This window comes from Phoca vitulina, unplaced genomic scaffold (assembly GCF_004348235.1).
Source record: "Phoca vitulina isolate PV1807 unplaced genomic scaffold, GSC_HSeal_1.0 scaffold6, whole genome shotgun sequence".
Classification (NCBI taxonomy): domain Eukaryota; kingdom Metazoa; phylum Chordata; class Mammalia; order Carnivora; family Phocidae; genus Phoca; species Phoca vitulina.
This window is the reverse complement of record NW_022589709.1, coordinates 5,650,731-5,670,793: the sequence shown is the minus strand read 5'-3', so window position 1 is coordinate 5,670,793 and position 20,063 is coordinate 5,650,731. Positions and strand designations below refer to the sequence as shown.

General features: G+C 42.3%; 1 protein-coding gene across 2 annotated transcripts; it reads left to right on the top strand.

Moving 5' to 3' along the window:
* Positions 1–213: 213 nt before the first annotated feature.
* Positions 214–6,468, top strand: ZBED8 (zinc finger BED-type containing 8). 2 transcript variants are annotated; one of them, XM_032403650.1, is made up of 2 exons: positions 214–642; positions 4,051–6,468. In XM_032403650.1, the coding sequence occupies exon 2, from the start codon at positions 4,100–4,102 to the stop codon at positions 5,882–5,884; it is 1,785 nt and encodes a 594-aa protein (XP_032259541.1). In that variant the 5' UTR covers positions 214–642; positions 4,051–4,099; the 3' UTR covers positions 5,885–6,468. The 2 variants fall into 2 exon arrangements, with proteins under 2 accessions (XP_032259541.1, XP_032259542.1); XM_032403651.1 differs by lacking the exon at positions 214–642 and adding an exon at positions 1,590–1,628.
* Positions 6,469–20,063: the final 13,595 nt, after the last annotated feature.

The following is a 20,063-nucleotide window of genomic DNA, read 5'->3' as shown; positions in this document are numbered from 1 at the left end:
CTGAAGAACTATGTGGACTTTACCATACCTTCCATTCCTTGGATTCTACGATTCATCCTTCCCGGCAGACACAAAAGAAACCTCCCCGCTCCACGTACTCAATTAAAAAAAAAAAAAAAAAAAAAAATTTTTTGAGAGGGCCAATGCGCATGCTCCTTACTCAAGCCTGCTGAGGCCTCAGCCGGTGGCTAATGCGCCTGCGTGCGGGGAGACACCGTCTGCGGGCGGGAAGCCACACGGAGAACCCGGATGGAACCCCGGCGTGGCTGGGGTGGAGGTCGCCGCGGACGCATCTGTGTCCCCGCGCCCTGCAGGTTCCTGCTCGGGGACCGGACCTGAGGAGCCGCCGCCCTGACTTGTTCCGGCGCTTAGTGGCTGGACCCCAGCCCGAGCGGAGAGCGACCTGGAGTCGGAGACGGGCGACTGAAAGAAGCCCGAGCATCCCTTGGGCCTGCGCCCAGGCTCGGAGACGGGCGGGCGGAGACCGAGCGGAGTCCTTCCTCGCAGCCGGCGCCCGTGGCTCGCCCGAGCTGCTTCCCAAACGCGCCGTCTTTAATAATACACCAACAGGTCCTACCAGTTACGAGCTGCATGTTCTTTACATGCATGCTTCATAATTAAAGCTCCCAACAACCCTCTAAGGTAGGTACTATTGTCATCCCCACTTGAGGAATCGAGGCTTGGAAAGGACCCAGCCTACAGGTGACAAAGCCAGGATCCCAGGCGTTTGCCCCTGGAGCGTTTGCTCAGCCACTATATTTCCGTCCCTTTTCTCCTGGCTGTTGCCTTTAATTGCAAAGTGTACTAAGGAAATCCTGTCCCCCAGACACCCGCACCTCCCTTGGACTGGAAGAGGCAGTGGCAAGATAGAAGTTGCATTGTGTTTGGTTTGGAGTTTTAGGTTTACAACTGCACTTGGGTGTTGTCACTGCTGAAATATATATTTTAGCATTTCCCAAAGATTTCTGTTACGTGAATGTTCACTTTTAACTGGCATTTCATCAGTGATACTTTTTCCTATCTACCCCTATACCTCATAAACTTGCAAAAACATTTTACTTTCTTATATCACTCTGCATCTGCATCACTCTGCATATCTCTCAGACTCTCAAAGGAATCATTCTAAAAGCGAATTCTGTCTAAATAAGGTCATGCCTTTTGTTTATTTTACTGTTTACTATGGAAAATTCCCCCACATAACATAAAAATAGTGAGAATGGTGTAATGTAGCATACCCATCATTCAGCTTCATTAACAACTCAAGGCCCATCTTATGTCTTCTATCTCTGCCCCACTGTGTGTGTGTGTGTGCGTGCGTGCGCGCGCGTGTGTGTGTGTGTGTGTATGCTGAAGTACAGTATTTCAAAGGAAATCCCAGACATCTTATCATCTCACTTGTAAACAACTAAGTCTGTATCTCTAATAAATGAGTACTTTTTTCCACACAAACATACCATTATCACATCTGTTTAACAATAATTTCCTTTTTTTTCTTTGTTTTCCTCCCCATTTTTTAAGCAGGCTCCACACCCAGCATGGAGCCCAACGTGGGGCTCAAGCTCATGACCCTGAGATCAAGACCTGAGCTGAGATCAAGAGTCGGATGCTTAACCGACTGAGCCACCCAGGTGCCCCAGTTAACAATAGTTTTTTAGTATGATGGTGCTTTTTTAATGTTTACGTATCTTAGGGTATTGTGATTACTAAATACCACAGAGGGGCAAGTGAAAATTGTGAGGTTCTAAAACACAAGAAAGCCTCTTGGGTGGTAAATTCCTCTTTGAGAATCTTGAAAATTCTTGCTACCTATTCTCCCTTTTTGAGGGGGATGAGGAGGACTACTGCAAATGAATTTTTCCAAAAAACCTTTTGTTCAGAACAGGTAAATTTTCAATCAAAACATACTTGAGTAGCATAGTCAAGGTGGATTGGAATGGACTCTTAACTGGTCCTGTAATACTTTCTAATGAGACTGAAGCAAAGCTTTTTCATTCACTTCCCCTGCTCCCCAAAACATACATGGTAAATATACATAAGAGAATATAGAAAGATAAGCTTTTTTTTATGCCAATGTCATAATTTTACTATCAATTAGGAGAGGTTCTAAACACATTTGGCCCTATTGTCATCACTTGACAAAAGAAAGCTTAAGATCAACTTTTAAACTTCAAATCATCTTTATTGATGGGTAGATACCTTCCAATTTTTAACTGACTCATAACAAACAGCCATAGGGCATGTCAACTTATTAGCTTACATAGAAGTTCATTTTATAGCTAATTGTGGCAGAGCCACTAGAAAGTTAGTGTTTTAAGTTAATATTCTTGCCTTACTTATTGTGAGATTTTTTTTATGGCCAAAGTGGGCATTTGGATTTAAATGTGTCCCTGTTAAGTTATTTCCGCCACATTCTGTAGTATAGAACTTTAGAAACTTAAGGGATCACTTGTTTATCTGGGAGATAGAACTGTTTTCGAAGGTATGTTTGAGCCTACCTGTGGGTTATACCTTTGCTCATTGCTAAAGAGGAAGAAGAAGAAAAGGCATGACTTTCTAGGTCCCTCAACTTTCTTAGGAGGTTGTTATCAACTCAGAAACTTAAATGCCTATTAAAGCATTTAGACTATTTATTTACCAACCTAGCATATCAGCAACCTAGTGGTTGGCCTGAAGGATATGTTTTTATTCCTGTAAATCTGATACACACTAGGATATGTATTAGAATCACCTGGACAAGATTTAGAGTCTTTTTTTTTTTTAAAGTAATCTCAGTGCCCAGCATGGGGCTCAAACTCATGACCCCAAGATCAGGAGTCCCATGCTCTACCAAGTAAGCCAGCCAGGTGCCCCAAGATTTAGAGTCTTTTGTCCTCCTTCTGGAGAAGATGATTTATTAGTTCTAAGGGAGGGAGATGTATAAGTTCAAAGGGGTTCCTAATGATTGTGATGAGCATCTCTTATTAAAGATTACTGTTCTGGTTACCATTCATAAGAATTATCCAAAATGCTTATGTAGAATACAGATTCTGAGCCCCTACTATAGAGCTAGGGAATCAGAATCTCTGGGAGTTGGGACCATGAATCTACATTTTAGCAAAAGATTTCACTGATTCCTCCATTTGCTAACCTAGGAACCATTACCTTCTAATCCCTGTCCTCAGATTAAAACAAATCTTAATTTTGGGAATACTGCTTATTTTCATTCCATTGTTTCGGCTTCTTTCTCGACTGCTTTTACTGAGGGGTAGTTATATGAAAAAGCATCATGAAATTCCTATTGTAACTAAGGGTGTTACTCTATGAGAGAGATTTTTCTGAAGTCTCAGTAACAAAAATAGTTGTATTTCTCCTGAACAACTTGTTTTGCTTTTCTATATGGACAATACGAATCATGGACTGGTAGTGTGTTACACTTTAGCTGCAAGGAAGCTCTGGGCCAATTTTGTATCCTACTTCTGTGTCAAAGGCGACTTAATCAGACCCATTTGAAATTCTCTGCTTACGTTGGAATCAGAGCCAGTCAAGGATCAAATAGTATTACAGACCTGTTTAATCCTTAACTATGAAAAAGAACTAGCCACTATGTCAAAATATGTCCTTCCTTAGAGTATTTAATGAATTACGCCCTTCTCTATTCACTTGCTCATAACTGCCTGTGTGTGTACATCCCTGGCGGAGAATGGAAGGAGGGGGAGGGGGTGGTAGTAAGATGCCCTTTTAGGGGATACAAAATGTACCAGATTTGTTTGGAACATACATCATTGAAAACAAATGAAGCCGTAACTTCAGTTCACCAGTAGAGGATTTACGGGTATTCACAACCTATATAAGTCCAAATCTCCCACATGTAGCTTACTGGTAAGTCGTTTACTCCGGGGCATTAGCTGTGAGTTGATAGCTTTAAGTTGGACTGTCATGCTGTCATGGTTTACTTTGAACTGACATGTTACAGGATATTTCTTTACATGTACAAATGGCATGTGATGTGGCTTTGTTTTAATTCGGTTAGCCAGTGATTTTTAATATGTGGGTTGTATTTTACTCCCAAAGCAAAATTCTGCAGCATCTCTGGAATACTACCTGAGAATTTCGGGGTGCCATGTCGAAGAAACGCAAATGGGATGATGACTATGTTCGTTACTGGTTCACCTGTACAACAGAGGTTGATGGAACTCAGCGCCCACAATGTGTATTGTGTAACTCGATATTTTCAAATGCTGACCTCAGACCATCAAAATTGTCTGACCATTTTAACAGACAGCATGGTGGTGTAGGTGGGCATGATCTCAATAGCCTGAAGCATATGCCAACACCATCTGATCAGAGTGAAACCTTGAAAACATTTGGAGTTGCATCTCACGAGGATGCCTTATTACAAGCATCATATCAGTTTGCATATTTATGTGCCAAGGAGAAGAATCCCCATACAATAGCTGAAAAATTAGTAAAACCTTGTGCATTGGAAATAGCACAAATAGTTTTGGGACCAGATGCACAAAAGAAGCTTCAGCAGGTACCCTTATCAGATGATGTGATCCATTCTAGAATTGATGAAATGAGCCAGGATATCTTACAGCAAGTTCTAGAGGACATCAAAGCCAGTCCTCTGAAAGTGGGTATTCAGCTTGCTGAGACAACGGACATGGGTGACTGCAGTCAGCTAATGGCATTTGTACGATACATAAAAGAAAGAGAGATCATAGAAGAATTTTTATTCTGTGAACCATTGCAGTTAACAATGAAAGGAAAAGATGTGTTCAATCTCTTCAGAGACTTCTTTTTGAAGCATAAGATAGCGCTTGATGTATGTGGCTCTGTTTGTACTGACGGGGCCTCTTCTATGCTGGCAGAAAATTCAGAATTTGTTGCCTGTGTGAAAAAAGAGGCACCTCACATCGTGATCACACATTGTTTGTTGAATCCTCATGACCTTGTCACAAAGACCTTGCCTACAAAACTGAGAGATGCTCTGTTTACTGTGGTGAGGGTAATAAATTTCATCAAAGGACGTGCTCCAAATCATCGCCTCTTTCAGGCTTTTTTTGAAGAAATTGGAATCGAGTATAGTGTCCTCCTTTTCCATACTGAAATGAGGTGGCTTTCCCGAGGTCAAATACTTACCCATATTTTTGAAATGTATGAAGAAATAAATCAGTTTCTTCACCACCAAAGCAGTAACTTAGTTGATGGCTTTGAAAATAAAGAGTTTAAAGTTCACTTAGCATACCTTGCAGATTTATTCAAACACCTGAATGAACTTAGTGCATCTATGCAAAGGACTGGGATGAACACAGTATCAGCTAGAGAAAAGTTATCTGCTTTTGTTAGGAAGTTTCCATTTTGGCTAAAGCGAATTGAGAAAAGAAATTTTACCAACTTTCCTTTTCTTGAAGAAATCATTGTTTCAGATAATGAAGCAGCAAGCATTGCAGCTGAAATAACACTGCACCTGCAACAGCTGAGCAACTTCTTCCATGGATATTTTTCTGTTGGAGATCTTGCTGAAGCAAGTAAATGGATACTGGATCCGTTTCTTTTTAATCTTGATTTTGTCGATGATGGTTATTTGATGAAAACTGATCTTGCTGAATTACGAGCTAGTGGCCAAATCCTAATGGAATTTGAGACAATGAAGCTTGAGGATTTCTGGTGTGCTCAATTCACAGTGTTTCCAAGCCTGGCAAAGACAGCTCTAGAAATCCTTATACCATTTGCAACTACATACCTTTGTGAGTTGGGATTTTCATCACTTTTACATTTTAAAACAAAGTCCAGAAGCTGCTTTAATATGAGTGATGACATTCGTGTGGCTATTTCAAAAAAAGTTCCTCGTTTCTCGGACATCATTGAACAAAAGCTACAGCTACAGCAGAAGTCACTGTGAGCTGATACATTTTTAATGTATAATTTTTAATATATTCTTAATTTCATTGTAAAATTAAGCTATAATTGTGTCTCTTTTATATTTATGGCATACCAAATCCCAAGAAAAAGTTTAGCATGTGTAACTTTAATTTTCACAGTTTTGAGAATAAGAACACAGGCAGCAGAAAAGATTAAATACCACCTAGTGGATACATAGAATTCTTCTAAGTATCTGTTGAAGCTGTTGATGTGATACATAAAAAGACACACAAGCACTAGAATATCCACCTAAGTGGTACAATAGGCTAGGAATGGATCCCAGAGAAGAGAGAAGATCTCCCAGAACATGCATCTTCATGTTAAAAGTAAAAGTTGAAGGACAAAATGATAGACTGAGTCCCCGCATCTCTGTGAGTGTTGTCAATGGGGAGCCTAATGGGATCAGAAAAGGATTATGAAATGTTATAGTTGGAAAAGGGATGATTCTAGTTTATATAAGATTTACTTTTAAATGTATTCTTTGGAGTTAGTCTTACAATGTCCATTCCTCTAGCTCCCATGCTCTAAATACCATGACATTAATAAATGTCCTAATATCCTATTAGTCACTCTTTGTCTTTTTTTAAATTACAGCAGGACTCCAACAAGTCATTGAGGCTGCTAAAAAGAGGATCTGAGAGCCTCACCATAGAGATTCTGATTTAGCAGATCTGGCATAAGCTCAAGGGCCTTCATTCTTTTTTTTTTTTTAAAGATTTTATGTATTTATTTGACAGACAGCGAGAGAGGGAACACAAGCAAGGGGAGTGGGAGAGGGAGAAGCAGGCTTCCTGCTGAGCAGGGAGCCTGAGGTGGGGATCATGACCCCAAGGGATCATGACCCCAAGACCCGGGGATCATGACCTGAGCCGAAGGCAGACACTTAACGACTGAGCCACCTAGGCACCCCAAGGGCCTTCATTCTTAACCAGCTTCCAGATGGTTCTGATAGATTCTTTGGGCCTCCGGTCTCATCTTATTTTCCCTTTACCCCAATTTTCCCACTTATTTTACATCTTAAGCTCTGTGTATTTACCTAACATAGTTCAAAGTTTTGATTTATCAGCTTTAGACGTTATATATTGACTCCTCTAGATAATAAGTACTGAATTTATAAAACGTTCATCTCCTTTCCTACTATTCCCAATTTTTTATTATGGTAGTATTAATTTTAGTTCCTTTGTTGATTATTCATAGCCCTTTGATTGGGGATTTTTCCCTCTAGGAATTTACGTCCTGGGGAGAATCAGGGATATCCACAGTTTGATTTATAAAACAGATAATTACAGCATTTTTCTAATAGTGAAAAATTGGAGGAAAAAGACAAGGGGAATGGAATCTGACTAACAGGTGTGCCACCTGAATACTGCAAATTGAAGTTTGTATTTTCTACACAAAACTCAACTGATCACCATCCATCAAAATACTCTTATCAATAAACATAAATACATGACTTTCATCTAAAAATGTAGTTACAAAATATAAGTTCCTAATTTTTTTCTAGTATAATCTAACATCAAGAGCAGTGGGAAGAATTTCCAAAGCTAATATAGGAATAAATCTGGAAGAGTATGTATAAAGTTTCATATGTGTGTGTATCTAGAGATAGGAAGGAAGAAAGATGGAAGCAATGTATGCGTGTATGGAGCATGGAAATTAACAATACAAAAAAGCAGGACTAGGACGCAATGCCAGAAGCAAATGACCTTTGATGGCCAGTCTTTCATTAAGTCCACTAGAATTCTCCTGCTATGAAACAAAAACCCAAAGGATATTTTAAAGGGAATAGCTGAGTTTTGAATTCATTTTCAAATTCTACAACAGTTTATTTTACCTGATCAAATTAAAGAGACTGCAGTGTCTGCTAAAATAAAGAAACTTAGATTTTATTTTTTAGTTTAAAAAAATTTCCCACAATGGTACATATACTGGCACTTACAAGTCATGTGTTGGTTTCTTTTTCTCCCAAGAAAGAGATAATTGTCTTATATTTTTACTATATAATTAAGGTCATTGGTCAATTGCAAAAAAAGAATCAGGATAAAGATATAATCGTATGACCAGCAGATGTCACTCTCTGTGCATGATTGGTTGAAAGTAAATTTAACCACAGATTTTGCCAAATACCTGATTTTAAACATCTCTAGAAAAAGGATTTGTAGTTCAATTTAAAATTGCCCCACCTGAGGAGCACCTAGGTGCCTCAGTCAGTTGAGCGGCAGGCTCTTGATTTTGGCTTAGGTCATGATCTTGGGGTCCTGGGATCCAGCCCCACGTGGGCTCTGCACTCAGCAGGGAATCAGAATTCTCCTTCTCCCTCTGCCCCTCTCCCTGCTTGTGTGCGCTCTCTCTCTCTCTCAAATAAATAAATCTTTAAAAAAAAAAAAAAAAAAAGCCCCACCTGAGCCTCTGCTGGCTCAAAATTGGCAGACAGAACTGTTGTGGAGCATTGGGAAACATGGGTGGGAAAGAAAATATAAATAGCTTTTTTTCTAAAACTGACTTGAGCATGTGGACCTTTGACATCTCAGCTACTTTTCTAAGCCACCAAAGGCTACTTGAAGTGGGTGGATAGGTCAGCACATACTCCTTTGCTATTCCATGACAGTTAATAAGGCTGGCAGAAGTAAATGGCAAAGCCATACCCAGATAATGTGTCTTTTCCAGTGAGAGTAGATTGCTATCCCTTCCGTGATAGAAGGGATCTAATGTAAGTAAGCTGCCACTAAGGGCCCACACCAGGGGGCCCTTAGCCCAACACATCAGGGCCCAGTGTTGGTCTCTGGTCTCTGCTATTGGCAGGTCAAGCACTCAGTAGGTCAGTTTTGGTGAGGGGAAGTCCATGTTGCTGAGCCTATGTATAAGCCTCCATCCTTGCCAACATAGCCACTCTTGTATATGGGCCCACTGAGCAGTCATTAAGATGACTGGAAAAAGAGGCTGACTAATTGCTACAAAGTACGTCATCTTGTCCTGATTACTGAGAATCTCCTCTGTCTTAATTTAGGTTCAGCAAGCTCTTCAAGGAGTCCTCAAGCCAGGGTCAGCTATCACGAGAGACCCATATATACTTTAGTATTCCTGCTACTCTCAGTCATTTACTGGAAGCAGGCCATGGGAGGCATTTGAACCAACACAGGTGTGATGAATTTCAGAGTGCAACAGCTGGGGCTCATGGTTAATTATGTTCCCTATAGTCGCATGTCTACAAAGTACGTTCTCGTGGATGTACAGTGTCCTTAGGTGAACATTCACCTGGAGCACAATAATCTTCAATTCTCTTGCCTATTCTGAGAGGTCCATATATATACTTCGCCCCCAGACCTTGTCACTTGTCTTATGTATCTGTTCTTCCCAAGTCCTGAACAGTCATCACACCATTAGTAACTGCCCTTGAATACTAGAGTTTCGATCCATACTTCGGGGTAGTGCTCAGTTCAGACATAGCAGACAAGCAATCGTACCGCTCAGGATTCTCCTCAGGAAAATGTCCCTTCACTGGGATCTTTCCGAGACATATCCGATGGAGGTTGTAATGCTGCAGCAGATTTTGCAGATCCCAGCTGGCACTAGCCTATTAGGCAAAATAAACTGTAAACCAGACTTAAATTTCTTTTTTTTTTTTTTAAGATTTTATTTATTTATTTGACAGAGACACAGCGAGAGAGGGAACACAAGCAGGGGGAGTGGGAGAGGGAGAAGCAGGCTCCCCGCCCAGCAGGGAGCCCGATGTGGGGCTCCATCCCAGGACCCTGGGATCACGACCTGAGCTGAAGGCAGACGCTTAATGACTGAGCCACCCAGGCGCCCCCAGACCTAAATTTCCTGTTAGTCAGCTGGTCAAAAGGAACTCTTCATGCAGCCAGAGGTAAAGACTGGGAAAAAAGAAGTCTTGTAACGGGAGTAGGTGTCAAAGGATTTGAGCCACCTACTCAGGCAACTTGCTTTTGCATTCTAGACCTGCTTGATCTCTCTCCCTTGTATACCACTGCTACGTGATGATGGATTGCTGCTGTGCGCATTCCAGCTTATGGCTTGCTGGATCACGCAGCACCCAGTGCCATAGAGCTGTTTCTAAAAGGAAAATCAGTTAACTTCAAAAGAAGGTATGGATTTGCTCCCAAACCCTAGAGGTGTATGCTTCGATTCTCCTATTGGCATTTGCCAGAGGTTCCGTACAGAATCCTTATTTGCCATATTTAATGTCATTGGATCTGCTGATCTTAAGTTTTGGGTGGCAGAGGAGCTAGCCCTACACTTGCTACAGAGCCTTTTCTACTCCACTCAAAACCAGCAGTGTTATGGTAAATGGCTCAGAGTGATACACTCAAATGTGGTATATGTTGCCTCCAAAAGCCAAAAAGGCCCACCAAGCATCAAGCCCCTGTTGCAGTGGGAGGTGATACAAGGGACAGCAACTTATATTTCACACGGAAAGAACTATTGCAACATGCTCCAGACCATTAGCACATCAGAAATTTCACCAAGGTGCATGAGTCCCTGAATTTTTATGGGGTTTACCTCCCACTCTCCAACCTCACATGCATTTTACTAAGGCATCTGCAGTACTGGCTATTACCTTCGTATCAGATCCAATCTGCATGTCATCAGTGAAGTGGACCAGTGTGATGGACTGTGAAATGTCAAGATGATCACGATCTCTGCAGATTATGACAGGAGGCTGATGTAGCCCTAAGGGAAAACTATAAAGGTGGTCTCAGTTCTGCAATGTAAAAACAAGCTGCTTCTGGTGATCATTGCAAATTATTATAGAGAGAGGGGATAAAAAGCATTTGCCAGATCACTAATGGTACATGAAGTGCCAAGGGTTATGTTGATCTTCTCTCATAAAGATAGCACATCTGGAACAGCAGCTGCAATTGGAGTCATCACCTGTGTAAATTTACAGTAATCCATCGTAATTCTCAGATCCACCAACCTTTGGCACAGGACAAACAGGTAAATTTAAGTGGAGATGTGACAGATACCAAGCCAATGATGGTGGCACTAATCTCTGCAATTTCCTCTAGGGATGTGCTATTGCTGTTGGCTTGGTAAGGAGGGGACTTTCTAGGGGCTTCTACTTGGCCCTTTTTACAATAATAACCCTCAGTCCATGGGTCAGAGAGGAAATATGGGGATCCTGCCAGTAATTAAGTATGTCTAATGCAATTACATTCAAGAACTGGAGATGTGACCGCTGGGTTCACAGACCTACTGGGCTCTCTGTAATTTTAACTTGGGCCAATATTCCATTCATCACCTGACCACCATTAGCCCCCACTTTAACTGGTGGACCAGAGTGGTGTTTTAGGGTCCCAGAAATTACTGCCAATTCAGGACCAGTGCTTATTAATGCCCAAAAGATCTGAAGACTTTTTTTTTTTTTTTTCAGGATACAGTCACCCTATTAACGACTACAGGTCTCTGGGGAAGTCTTGAAAGAAGGTTTATAGTATATACTGTGGCAGTGTTGTGGAGTTCTTAAGAAAACTCAGCATAGGGCGCCTGCGTGGCTCAGTCATTATGCGTCTGCCTTCGGCTCAGGTCATGATCCTGGGGTCCTGGGATCGAGCCCCACATTGGGCTCCCTGTTCCGCGGGAAGCCTGCTTCTCCCTCTCCCACTCCCCCGGCTTGTGTTCCCTCTCTTGCTGTCTCTCTCTGTCAAATAAATAAAAATCTTAAAAAAAAAAAAAAAAAAAAAGCATATCCTTCAGTCAAGGGACTCTGGGTATGATAGCTGGCTTAGGTCTGGAAACTGGAGGAGAGGCTATGACTCGCTCTGTAGTGACTTTAGTCAGACTTCGGAGCACCAGACCTAGAGTTTTTCCTAATGTGTAGATCAAGTAATATTTAGTAGACTTCCCATCTATTTCATTCCTACGTCCACTGTACCAACTAGCTACTGTATTAGGGTTCTCCAGAGAAACAGAACCAATAGGATGTGTGTGTATGTACATAGGAAGAGATTTAGTATAAGGAACTGGCTCACATAATTATGGAAGCTTGGCAAGTCCAAAATCTGCAGGGTGGGCCAGTTAGCCACACAGGCAGGAAAGCAGATCCAGTCTGAAGACAGTCTCCTAGAGATTCCCCTCTTGCTTGAGAAGCTTGGTCTTTTTATTCTATTCAGGCCTTCAACTAATTGGATGAGGCCCACTCACATTTTGGAGAGCAATCTGCTTTACTCAAAGTCTACCAATTTGAATGTTAATCTCATCCAAAAACACCATTGCAGAAACACCCAGAATAATGTTTACCCAAACATCTGGGCACCCAGTGACCCAGCCAAATTGACACATAAAAGTAACCATCAACAGCTACTATCAGTGTTCCCTGGGGGTCAAAACATTTTGATGGCCATTTTGTCCCTGCTGAGTATTATGTTAAACATTAATTTCAATTCGGATGAAATTAATGAACAGCATTGAATTGGTGACAGCATCTTCTACCATCATACCAGCTTAAAGAGAACAGCCACCACAGAGATTTTCAAGAATATTGATGATCTCATTAATGTATTGCTCAATACCTTAGTGAAGGAGTGTCCACTGGGTCCTCTTGAACCATATAGTAGAGGGCAGTAGTGGGGGAAGTTTGAAGGTCACAAATAATATGTTTACTCTAACATTTCTCTCTCCCTAAAGGTTTTAATTCCTTTCTCTACATTATGCCAGGGAAGTTCTGGGATCTCAAACTCATTCTTATATGTAGGTCACTGTTGAGTCCAAATAAGCAAATTCTTAATACAGGTTAACACATTAAATAGAGAATCCCTGATAAATACACCCATATCAGTAAATTTGGCCTGTTATATTCTGCCTTCTTTGGTCTAATGCTCTTAGAATCCCATTCCACACATATTCACCAGGTTTCTGCCTATATAAATTAGAAAAATCTTGCAGTTATTTTGGATTATAAAATCTTTCCTTCAGGATCAGACTTTGAACTTGTTTCCTTGTAATATTCTGGATCTGACCCTAGTTATGGGTCTAGTGGCAACAAGGGGTAGTAGGGTAGATCTTGAAGAGTAAAGGCATCTCCTTGAAAGGCATCTGCCTCAGGTGAGGTTAATACAAGAACTTTAAGCAAAAGAAGCCTAATCTCAGTCATGGAGGGTGAAGGCAAGGAAGGCTCAGAGTGACTTAGGGGTTAAGATTTTTAGCTTCATGCAAGCCTATGCAGATGTCTTCATTCCAAGTCTTAGAATTAGACACTATCCCAGTTCTCATCCCAACTTGCACTGAGAGACATAGGCTTTGAATTCAATTTACCTTTAAATTCTGCAACCCTCACAGTTAAATATTGTGTCTCAATTTGCAGCTATAAGAGATTTGAGATACTTTTAGGACTGCCATAGAATCTCCCTAACCAGGACTTGAGCTGAGACTTTAAAGAGCTGAGTATGTCATTTTCTTTCTGTAAGCACTCCAGTGCTCTCAGAAGAAGGCATCTCACCCACATTCCTCCTAGTCATCATTATTGCCATCAGCCACTTGATCTCCCAAGGCACCTGCTTCGGGAAGTTCTTCATCACAATGTTCTACAGCCAATAATTTGATTAATCAGTGTCACTCCATGCCATGGGTTACCAGCATCCCATTTCCATGATAAGAAGCTCAAGAGTGCATTCAGGTCTAGAGACAAATCCAAACACCTGAAAATATTCCATCTCTGAGGTCTGTTTCCTGAGACTTCTGGTACCAATTTTTGTATCAGGCAAGGTTCAGTCTGGAGACACAAACTCTACCAATTACTTTCACAGACAGAATTTACTATAAAGAATTGTTAACCAGGTATGAGAAGACTGGAAAGGCAAAAGGAATACTGTAGTAAATGCAGAAAGCAGTTACCAGCCCGAGGGCTGGGAGAAAGGAGAAGAGTTTGGGATTAATAAAACTTAAGAGCTCGGATAAAGCGTCCCATGGTGCTGGGACAGAGGAGGCATCTGCCCGCTGATATCAATATGTCTGAAGAAGCATAATGAGGCTGGTTCTGAGATTGTGGGAAAAATGGAAACTTGAACCAGTTCCTCCCACAGGAAATACTTCTGTCATTGCCAGGGTGAGGAACTGTTGTTTGGGTGACCCTGCCAGTAACAGTAAGCAAAACAGAAAGGAGCAAGTTCCTTGCCCATCTAGACTTCCAGTCTCCCTCTAGTGCCCCCTATTGGCTGACTGACAGAAGACCCGCTGGCAAAGGAGAAAGGATTTGCTGTCCCAGCCTTGACATAGAGCCAGCCGAGTTCGAAGAGAGGATAGCTTAATAACCATCTGTGTGTGTGTGTGCGTGTGTGTGTGTGTGTGTGTGTTCTGAGCCATTTTAAAGTGAGTTCCCAACATTATGTTTCTTCACCCCGGCATACTTCATCATACATCTGACAATAACTCCCTAATACTAATACTCAGATCATATTCAAAGTTCCTCCAATTGCCCCCAAAATATCTTCTTAATTTTATTAAACACCTTTTAATTTTTTATGACATCAAAATTTCAAAGAATGTCCCTACTCTCTGAATTGGTTGTTTTCTCTTATATCATTTAACTAGTTCCTCTCTTCTCTATTTTCTGCTAACCAGAGGTTAGGTGTGTGTATGTATAACCTTTTTTCTTCACAAGCAGTAGCACATATAATGATTTTTTTTATTATACCAATCATAAATTAAGTGGATGAGACATGTAGAGCTGTCTTCTGAGTGTTGTTTAAAAGAAATTTGTAGAAGTCTTTTGAAATACAAGATTTAGAGAAATTAGTTTCCGTTCACTGCACAACAGCTGATAGATAAAAAATTTCTTTCTAGCCACTAGCTAAATCTCACTTATGCAGTCTAATCATGCATTGTTTCCTCAGTCTGGGATTTCTGCTTTTCTTTCCAGCCAAAAGGCAGGGATAGACCCTTTATTTCTCACAGCCCCTCCCCAAATTATGCTGGCCAAACGTGGCAAGGCCTTGGTTTCTATACTCATTCCTACACTGCTCTCTCAAAGATTGATTCCCTAAAGCAGAAGCCTTAGACTTTCTTAGCAGGGCATTTCCCTCAAATCAAATGTCTGTTCATTTCTGATCCCCACACTGACTTGAGAAACATCAAGAGCTTTTTGCATTAGATTCCAAAATGTCTCTCCAATTGAGGCCCTTCAAGTTACATCTGGAAAGTGGTTGGATCTTTTCTGGGTCATTTCCTGTTGAATATAAGTGGTAACTATTTTGGTCTGACTTCATTTGTGCTGGGACTCTTGCTGGCTCGGGGCTTTAACTCTACTGAAACCTTAGACCAAAGGAGCCTCTCCGAACTCTCTGGTTCTTCTTTTCCCTCCCGTGAAGCCTGCGGTGCTTGTGGAAGCCCTTGCCTGGCCAAATGTGGCCCCAGTAGGAGAATGTATGACTGGACAAGAGCTGAGCTCTCACAGCAACTCTGGCTCCCGCTCACTCTGTGACCTTGGGAAGGTGGCTGGCTTCTGCGCCTCTGTTCCTTCAGCTGTATAATGGGAGAAATAATTGTCCCAAACTTGGAATACTCAAACAGACTGAATCTTTTTTAAAGAAAGTATATAGTTGTAGGGGGAGGGTTACTAGTTTTAACTCTCTCAGCTCTCTGGCACATCCCCAGATCCAACTCATCCATCAGAGCCAAGGAAGAATTTCCAAGGACTGTAACACAGCATATTCTTTATTTTTTTTTAAATTTTATTGAGGGGAGGGGCATAGAATAAGTACTAGATTCCCATGGTTTAAAAGTCAAATTGTCCCATAAAGTGAATAATAAATCTTACTTTTACCACTGTTTTCCAGTTCCCCTCTCTAGAGACAACTTTTTGGGTCACAATGTTTCATGTATCTTTCTTGAGATAGATTATGCTCATACATTCATGTGTGTTTCTGTGTGTTTTCCTCACCTCTTTTTAACTTGGATGATAGCAAACTATACACACTGTTCCGCTCCTTATCATTCTCACTAAACACAGTATCGTGCAGATAATTCCATGGTAGTACATAGAGTTCTGCCTCTATGTATGTATGCATAATGATTTATTTAATTAGTTCCCGATGGTGAACATTAGATTGTTTCCAGTCTTTTATTAGTTCAAACACAGTTGAAATGAATATCTTTATGCACACTTCCAGGATAAGTTGTGGAAATAGAATAACTATGTCAAAAATAAACTGTGTATTTTCAATTTTTACAGATCTGCAAGCTTTCCTTGCAGCTCAACTATCATCTTGTTTGATTCTAAGTGACATAATACACAGGGAAGCCAACACTCACTCCAACATCGCGGTCTTTCTATGGAAGGGCAGCGAGTCCTCTCTTTCAGCAGCTGTCTCCCCAGTGCTGCCACATTAGGAAGACCCCATCTGGAATGATCTCATCCTGGAGAACTTCACAGCCCCAAAGCCCCTTGTTGTAAGTAAGCATTGACAATTTGGGTCTTGGCCATTAGCTCTTTGGAATGATTCAACAATCAACAATCATTTTAAACCCTCTTTTGTGCCAAAATTGGAGAAAAGAAAGGGCTGAAAAAGGACAAAGAGGAAGGCTGGGAAGGCCTACATTTTAATCACGGATGGAGGTCAAAAGATTGTGGACTTTCTCTGTCTTGACTTCACAACGAACTACCAAGTCACCGAAGGTCTCTGTCCTCTTTTTCCACATGTGTGAAATGAAGACCACAGGCCAAATTATTCCTCAGGACCTTTCCTCCTTTGGAGACTCAGATGCAGTGTGGGTCAGGGGCACTTGCCCTCCCAACGTCACCATATTCAAAAAGCAAGAGTTGTTACAAATCGGTATGTGACCAATATCCAAGTGGGTGGTCCAGCTAAAATGGCATTCAGAGAGTGCTGGGCTGGTGAACAGGCTGAAGGCTCTGCTGGGGGAAGAGAGTCTTGATTTGTAGCATTTGCTGATTTCCGTAGCATAATTATTCCCACTATGATGCAAATATGATGTCCCTTGACTCAAAACTGGAAAGAGAAGCACAGAAGCACAGAATTAGTGGCTGTCTCCAGCAAACCACTAGTTAGGAATTCAAGGACAGCATTTTCTTCAGATTGTTCTGTATTAAGAGGCCGTTCATGAAAGAGGAGAGATTTGAGGTAGGCATTGGACAGTGCCGTAGGACTCTTTCCGTGGTCTAACTGACAGGAACAACTCACACTGGCTTGAAGAAAGAGAATGAAAATTAGAACATGAATGTTGTAGTGCAAGTATCTGCACAAAGGTTTCCAATTATGTGGTCAGAGCACTCTCTCTCTCCCACCTTTCAGTTCTTCTTGCATCTACTTCTATCTGTATACTGATGTCATTGACTCCTCCCACAAGCAGGCTCTCTCCAAATGGCAGGAAAAAATGGCTAGTGCAGCCAGGGCTCTATCTTTACAGTTAACAATTCAGAAGAAAAGTATGTGCCATCTCATGGAAATCACATGGAAAGATTCTGATGATCTCTGCTTGGATCTCAGGCCCCCCATTTGGGTTCTTAACTGGGCACAAAAGGAAGGGGTGCCTGGTCCACATGCCCCTACTCCTGCAGCCAGAGGGCAGGCAGAGCACCAAGATGAACCACTCTTTCCCTACCACCCAGTACACATGAGAATCACCCAAATGGAATTCCCCAATGGACAGAGGGATAATGGGCAGATAAAAGCTATGAATTTCTAGTAGACACATGTGTAAGGCTTTGTGGAGAGGCAGAAGAGTGGTTGGAGGAAACTGCCTGAGTGGAGGTGTAGACACATAAAAGGTGAAGGTGGGAGCCAGCAAGACGACCCTGACCAAAACAGGGCTACCCATAGGGCAGTGGTTCTCAGTGGAGGGCGATTTTGCCCACCTTGGGACATTTGGCAATGTCTGGAGATATTTTTGGTTGTCACAACTGGAGGCAGAGGGGTCGCTGTGATCATCTAGAGAGTAGAGGCCAAAGATCCTGCTAACCATCCTACAATGCACAGGATAGTTCCCCCAGTGAAGACTTATCGAGTCTCAAGTGTCAGTAATGCAGAGATTGAGAAATCCTGACACAGGAAAAATCGGAGAAGTGGCTGGGAAGATGTCAAATCACAGAGGCTTCCAGTTACTGAGGCTACAGAAACGCTAAGTGGCTGAGACTCTATCCTATGACTATTACCCAGGGGAGCATTAGAAAGCTGTTGGGCATGGCTAGTGTGGCCCTTACACACGGCTCCTTCTGCCTGGCATCACTCTCCCTCCTCCTTTGCCACCTTCACAGGGCTGGCTCATTTTCACCCTTCGTGACTCAGCTTCGATGTTACCTACTCAAGAGATCTTCCCAGACCTCCCAGGAAAGTAAGGTCTCTCACAGACTCTGCCCCACTGTTCTCCCCCACAGTTCCCTCTTCTTTTCCTTCGTAACTCTTGCCACGGTTGTGAGTTCTATGTTTCAGTGCTCCTTCAACACTTGTCTCCTCAAAAGCACCACAAAGGCAGAGAGCTCACTTGTTTTGTGCACTGCCTTGACCACAACGAAAACCAGAGTGCCTTGTGCACTGTAGTTGTTTGATATCTGACCAATTAATTGGTTTGAAAGTTGCTTATAGGATTGGAATGGGGTCAAGGTGAAACAGAAAGAGGAAAGAAAGGTGGCCGTCTGGATGTCCTCCCTGCTATTCTGCTCACACTCGTGTCCCGCCCCGTCTCTGACACTCACAACACCTCTAATTCACAGCGTGACGTATCAGTTAGGGTTCATGTGAAGGTGCAAAACCGTTCTAGCTATTTTAAGAAAACATGGATTAATGAATAGAATCAAGTGAACTCAGAATCCTTGTAGAGCAAGTTCTGGCCTGGCTTGGTCCTCGAGACTGATTCCCAGAACACCACACAGTACTGAGTGCCCAAGGGAACTACTATTTCTGCCACAATCTGGAAGCTGAGGTTCCAGGAGTCACTGGACCCAGTCTCTACACATAATTCTAGGTATAGTCCGGGGCCAGGAGTTATTGCCCAAACTCTAGAGCTATCTTGCCCCTTGTAGGTCACCGCCAGCACAAGGGATCCCTCCCCAGCTGCTGCCTCCTCTCCACCTAACTCAGTTGTTTTTCCTAACTCAGTGTTGAATTCAGGTTTGCACAAGCGCACGGGACTGGCCAAACCTAAATTACGAGGGGAACTCCAACAGCAAGGAGTTTGGGAAATGGATTTTTAGCTTTTCAGCCTCTGTAGTACAGGAAAACACACCAAGAAAGGTTTGGGCAGATGTGGAACAAGCCAATCTACCACGTCTGGCACGTGGCTGTCCCTGCTGGACTACAAGCCCTCTATGGCCATAAATGTCTCAATGTCATTCATCTTCTCAATACACTGAGCATGTTTTCTAGACATGAATGGCATTGTGAAATGAATTGAACTGAATCAAACAAACAGGGAAATCCTCCTCATTTTGAACACGTTGTATGTTTCCTATAGCACTTACTGCATTATGCCTCTTAGACGAATTTGTGTTCTCATTCCTTTTCCCCATAGACCAGAAGTTCACCTCCTTGTCCCCATACTCAAAATAGGTAACAAATGTTTGTGTACTGAATTAAAGACAGAAACAGGCTAGAGTGAGGAAGTTCTGAGCCCCATTCTATCTTTTTTTTTTTTAAGATTTTTATTTATTTATTTGACAGAGAGAGAGAGAGACAGCGAGAGAGGGAACACAAGCAGGGAGAGTGGGAGAGGGAGAAGCAGGCTCCCCGCTGAGCAGGGAGCCCGATGCGGGGCTCGATCTCAGGACCCTGGGATCATGACTGAGCCGAAGGCAGCCGCTTAACTGACTGAGCCACCCAGGCGCCCCAGCCCCATTCTATCTTGAAGCAGCTCCTGCAGCTCCTAGAATAGCCATTTCATGAGTATTTGGGATTTCCAGTTCCATGCCATCACCACTGCAGGGACCCACAGGACAAGACCCCAAGGACTCTGCTCAGCTTCAGGAGACCTCGGTTCCAAGTCTTCCCCAAAAGCTGGAAGAACATCCACGCCCATTCGTTCAGCCAGTAAACATATATTAAGTGCTTCCCAGGTGCCACTTTCCTGTACTTCTTTTCCTTTTCCTGTACTTCTCTTCAACCATCTCCTTACCAACAAGAGTGGCTTCAGCCTCTATGGCAGTGGAGGCCCATGGGTAACACGCAGAGATTTCTACTCTATCCTAG